Source organism: Pyrus communis, chromosome 12, assembly GCF_041283825.1.
Source record: "Pyrus communis isolate YQ-2024b chromosome 12, ASM4128382v1, whole genome shotgun sequence".
NCBI lineage: Eukaryota > Viridiplantae > Streptophyta > Magnoliopsida > Rosales > Rosaceae > Pyrus > Pyrus communis.
The window spans coordinates 23,678,721-23,683,884 of NC_142576.1; the positions used below are offsets into that span (position 1 = coordinate 23,678,721).

The 5,164-nt window shown below is 38.7% G+C and overlaps 1 protein-coding gene across 1 annotated transcript; it reads left to right on the forward strand.

Moving 5' to 3' along the window:
* The first annotated feature begins 505 nt into the window (after positions 1-505).
* LOC137745178 (putative polyol transporter 1) lies at positions 506-3,112 on the forward strand. The gene is made up of 3 exons (XM_068485083.2): positions 506-821; positions 1,073-1,419; positions 1,810-3,112. The coding sequence occupies exons 1-3, from the start codon at positions 668-670 to the stop codon at positions 2,887-2,889; spliced, it is 1,581 nt and encodes a 526-aa protein (XP_068341184.2). The 5' UTR covers positions 506-667; the 3' UTR covers positions 2,890-3,112.
* Positions 3,113-5,164: the final 2,052 nt, after the last annotated feature.

Sequence of the window (5,164 nt, forward strand, 5' to 3'; positions counted from 1 at the left end):
TGCGAGAAATTTTTAGTTGTGACGAGAGTACGGATGGTACACCACGTGTTTTTTATGTAAGTGGTGGAAAATTTTAATTTTTAAGTTATTAACCTTTTAACACACATAATCCACCATTTATATAGCGACTTATGATGCACCACCTCGTGTGACAATCACACTAAGAAAATCTCTCTTGTAAAATTTTCAAATGGTGTGGTTGTCTACATTAGATATCACCTAAGATGATATGAAAATGTGGTATAAAAATATAGTATGAATATCATTACTCTTAACTTTTTAACACACATATCTCACCAATTATATAATGACACGTAGTGTACCACCTCGCATGCCAGTCGCATTCAAAAATCTCTCTTCTTGCCATGAAAATTTGATGTTTAGAGACTCATCAACTGATTGGCTAATCCCCCTTCTAAGTCCAAAAGCACATCTGAATTGATTTGGATAAGGGTCTTATCCGAATCCTAATCCATTACCTACCAGGGGCCAATAAAAAAAAAATCCATCCGTTATAAATATAAGTGGCAATTAACACTAATTTCTATGCTCTAATATTTCTTCTCTCCATCAAATTATCTCTCTTGTTTTCTACATGCAGGCATAGTTCCAAACTTCAATACGCATCTCTACCTATTTTTCTCTCTTTCTCTCTTTCTTTAGCTTGATGGCTGACCGGAGGGCGGAAAAGAATGCCGTCACTGGCGGACCGCAGAATACGAGCATTGAAGATTTTGATCGTCCAATGAAGCCGAAAACTAGCAAGTTCGCTATTGCCTGTGCTCTTTTGGCTTGCACAACTTCAGTCTTATTGGGTTATGGTAATTCTCCCTTTTTTTTTTAATACGGTTCACGAGTTTCCCAAATTTGTTAAAGTGATAAGATCAACGTTTGGAGAACGTAACGTATTCATACCAGAAACATGAAAAATATTAGAAAATTAATTTGTTTCAAAAATTTGTTGTTAATCCTCCAAAATAATTATCTTATATACTTATCTGGTTATATATTTTTAAATTTATATTGATTCAATTCTTTTATAATTTATATTATTTGTTGATTTTATTTACAGATATTGGTGTAATGAGTGGAGCGTCACTCTTTATCAAAGAAAATCTTAAAATCAGCGACGTTCAAGTCGAAGTGCTTGCCGGTACTCTAAACATCTACTCCCTCTTCGGCTCCGCCTTTGCTGGCAGAACCTCCGATTGGATTGGCCGCAAGTACACCATTGTTCTTGCGGGGGTCATCTTCTTTGTCGGAGCTCTCCTCATGGGATTTGCCACCAACTACGCCTTCCTCATGGTTGGCCGGTTTGTTGCCGGAGTTGGTGTTGGCTTTGGTATGATGATTGCTCCTGTCTACACTGCCGAGATCTCTCCGGCATCGTTCCGTGGCTTCCTCACATCTTTCCCAGAGGTTTGTTTCAATTTTTGTTTTTTGCTTACTTGCATATATCATCAATTTATACAATGCATGATCATCATGCGAAACAACTTACTTTTGATGTATATGATGCCAAATTTATAGCGTTTATTTAAATTGAATATGTAACATTCCATGTGAACGTTTTGACAATTTTGATCTCACACCAAAAGGAAAATTTATTCTTTTATTGGTTTTTTGAGTTATCTTTACGTGTGTTTACATATGTCCACACTGAGTAGCTCTTTGTTTGTGAGTTTGAAATAAATTGCTTTCTATTTGTTTGCTGCAGTCTAATTTAAAAACCAAAAATGTTGTGATGAATTTTATAATTTGTTTTAGACAGTAGAATTTATGTTGATTGGCTTGAATGTACATATGTAGGTGTTTGTCAATGTTGGCATATTACTGGGGTACATAGCCAACTATGCCTTATCCAAGCTCCCGCTTCACTTGGGCTGGCGGTTCATGCTCGGAGTTGGTGGAGTTCCAGCAATTTTTCTCACAGTCGGCGTCCTATTCATGCCCGAGTCTCCTCGGTGGCTGGTTATGCAGGGGCGACTCGGCGACGCTAAGAAAGTCCTCCAAAGAACTTCAGAGTCCAAGGAGGAGTGCCAGCTCAGAATAGACGATATCAAAGAAGCCGCAGGAATCCCACCCCACTTAAACGACGACATTGTTCAGGTCACAAGACGCAGCCACGGTGAAGGCGTATGGAAAGAACTGATCCTCCATCCTACCCCAGCCGTTCGCCATATTTTAATCGCAGCTGTCGGTATCCACATCTTCGAACAAGCGTCCGGTATAGACACTGTCGTTCTGTACAGCCCAAGGATCTTTGATAAGGCAGGTATCACCTCCTCCAATCATAAGCTACTCGCCACCATTGCCGTTGGATTCACCAAGACCGTTTTCATCTTGGTCGCCACATTTTTCCTCGACAAGTTCGGACGGCGTCCGTTGCTACTGACCAGCGTGGCCGGAATGGTCTTTTCCCTCACGTTTCTCGGAGTTGGCCTTACAATCGTCGACCATCACAAAAGTTCAGTCCCCTGGGCCATCGGATTGTGCCTGGCCATGGTATATTTCAATGTGGCATTTTTCTCAATCGGGCTAGGGCCCATCACGTGGGTATATAGCTCCGAGATCTTCCCCTTGAAGCTACGCGCTCAAGGAGTCAGTATCGGTGTGGCTTGTAATAGGGTTACGAGTGGGGTCGTCTCTACGACATTTATTTCACTGTACAAGGCCATCACGATTGGCGGGGCCTTCTTTCTTTATGCCGGAATTTCTGCTGCTGCCTGGATATTCTTTTATACGTTGCTGCCGGAAACACAGGGCAGAACCCTAGAAGATATGGAGGTCCTGTTTGGTAAATTCCACAGGTGGAGAAAAGCCAATGCAATGCTCAAGGAGAGAAAGCAAGTTGATGGTGATGACAACAACAACGCCCAAGTTTGCTAGGAATAATAACTGGAAAAGATTTATTAGGGTTTAGTAGAAGTAATTGGTTTTTGTTGTGACATATGTTCTTATAAATATATGATTGTGTAAATCCTAAGTAAAAAAATAGAATAGGAATCTTTTGGATCTAGAGGATCTTTCCTAATATACTTTGTATTACTTGTAGAACAAGTTTCTCTCATCCTTATTACTATAAATAAAGACACAAGGACCCTTTGCCGCATCTCTTTAGTAAATATAGGCCACAACAGTTTTGTTTTGTTTTTATTTTTTTATTTTTTTAAATAGAATGAACTACCGGATGCTCGTGTATCTCTTCTTATTTTGTTTTCTTCTATACAATGAAGGAAATGAATTTAAGATGGGATTAGATATGTTTCTTTTTTCTTCTGAAAGAAAATTTTAATTTGCATCCTGTTTGTAGTTATTTTATTTTTTTTCTGAAATGGAATGGCACTAGGTCACGGATGAGACGATCTATAATAATAGGATTTGCCCAAGAATAATGATAATGCATATGAATATTTATGAAAGATTTTCTACAGGGTAATGCTAGGGAGATTAATTTTGAAAATTAAAGGACATGGAAGTTGATGATTGGTTTATTACTTAAACGTTGACAAATGTGGACATTTCTATTGGTGCCACATCATTTAGTCTCCTATTGCCATTGACAATTTTGAACAATTTTTGAACTTGGCTATTAAAGTTGTTTCTCGATTAGTAGCAAAGTATTGAAGGGATAATCACAAAATACTGTTTGGACCTAAAATTACACCCTCGGCCCGAGTAATCGAGGCCGTTGAGTAAGTGTGCTTCCACACCGTCGATGAAAAAGTGAAGATAATTTTATTAATATTAAAAGATAACATTATGATTTTTATCATAATTATCTTTTAATAATGATTTATCTTGACATTTTCTTATGAAAATAATATATCTCCAAGCTAGGGAACAAGCAGCACAATTCAAGACAATTCAAGTTGATGTGGATGTTTAGCATATGGGTGTGTGGTTTGGATCAGTTTTGGTTAACAGATATGCACGACATCAGATAATGAAGCATGCAGAACAAGATGATATTACGAGGTCACTTGGAAACTACTAATGGGATTGGATTCTGAATAGATTATTATCCATTTAAATATGGTGATAATTAAAAATGAATTTAATATTCATGGGGTCAGGATGCATGCGACAATGGGGCAAGAAAATGGTGACTTTGAGTGATGATGATGAGACAAGCATAGAAAAGATAGGTTTTTGGTGGTGGTGTTATGATGACATAGGAAACCTAGGTACGCTAGGTTTTTTGTTTTTGCATGGTGATGAAAGTGATCAAATGGGTGTAAAGGTTTCTGATGGAGGTTTTATTATGAGATCAGAAATCTAGGTGATCTAGGCTTCTGATGTGATATGATTTGCCTAGATAGGTTTTATTTTTTTTTATCTTTTTATTTTATTTTTATTTTTATTTTATTTTTTTTATCTTGTTTGAAAAGTCATGAACTGCAGTCTGAAGGATATGTTTGGCCTATGCCACGAATCAGATGTTATTCAATGAGTTAGAGTTGCAGTCGGACTCTACATAGTAATCTAGCCGTGCCAAGCAAGTACATCAGTCCTATAAATACATATGCAATGGCAACGGAAAAACCCCCTCCAATTCAACACACAAATTGCCCTGCGCAAACCTCTCAAACACTTTGAGATTTTCTATTTTCTTTTTCTGCCAACACACCTTCAGTTTGGATAAACAGTATTGTGAAGGCAACCAGTGACATCTTCAGTTTGGATAAACAACATTGTTGCCGTAGAATCAGCCATTCCTGGGGCACATTCAGTTTGGATAAACAGCACTGTGTCGAGGCCGACTGGCTATCTATCCAAGTCTCGGTCGAGAAAGATTTTCGAATCCTTATTGGCAGAGGTCATCTCATTAGCCTTCTCGACCGTGTTACCAGGTTACTACATTCGGCACCCTGAGAGCCGAATTTGATATTGAACTTCACAAAATTAGCAGCCTTGTCTTTAGGCTCTAGAACCCGAAGGCTGAGACGTGTTCCTTTCTCGACCACAGTGGTAAGATCAAAAAGTCAGCAACGCGCTCAACGCAACATCAACAAATTTTACTCCTCGACCAACGAGTTGGCACGCCCTACATCAACCTAAGGACGTAGTTAGCTCATTAGTTACTCGGCCTGCGCGCCACGTAGACTTGGTAGTTTTTAGGGTTAACATTTTGGCACACCCAGTAGGACCCAATGCTAAAACT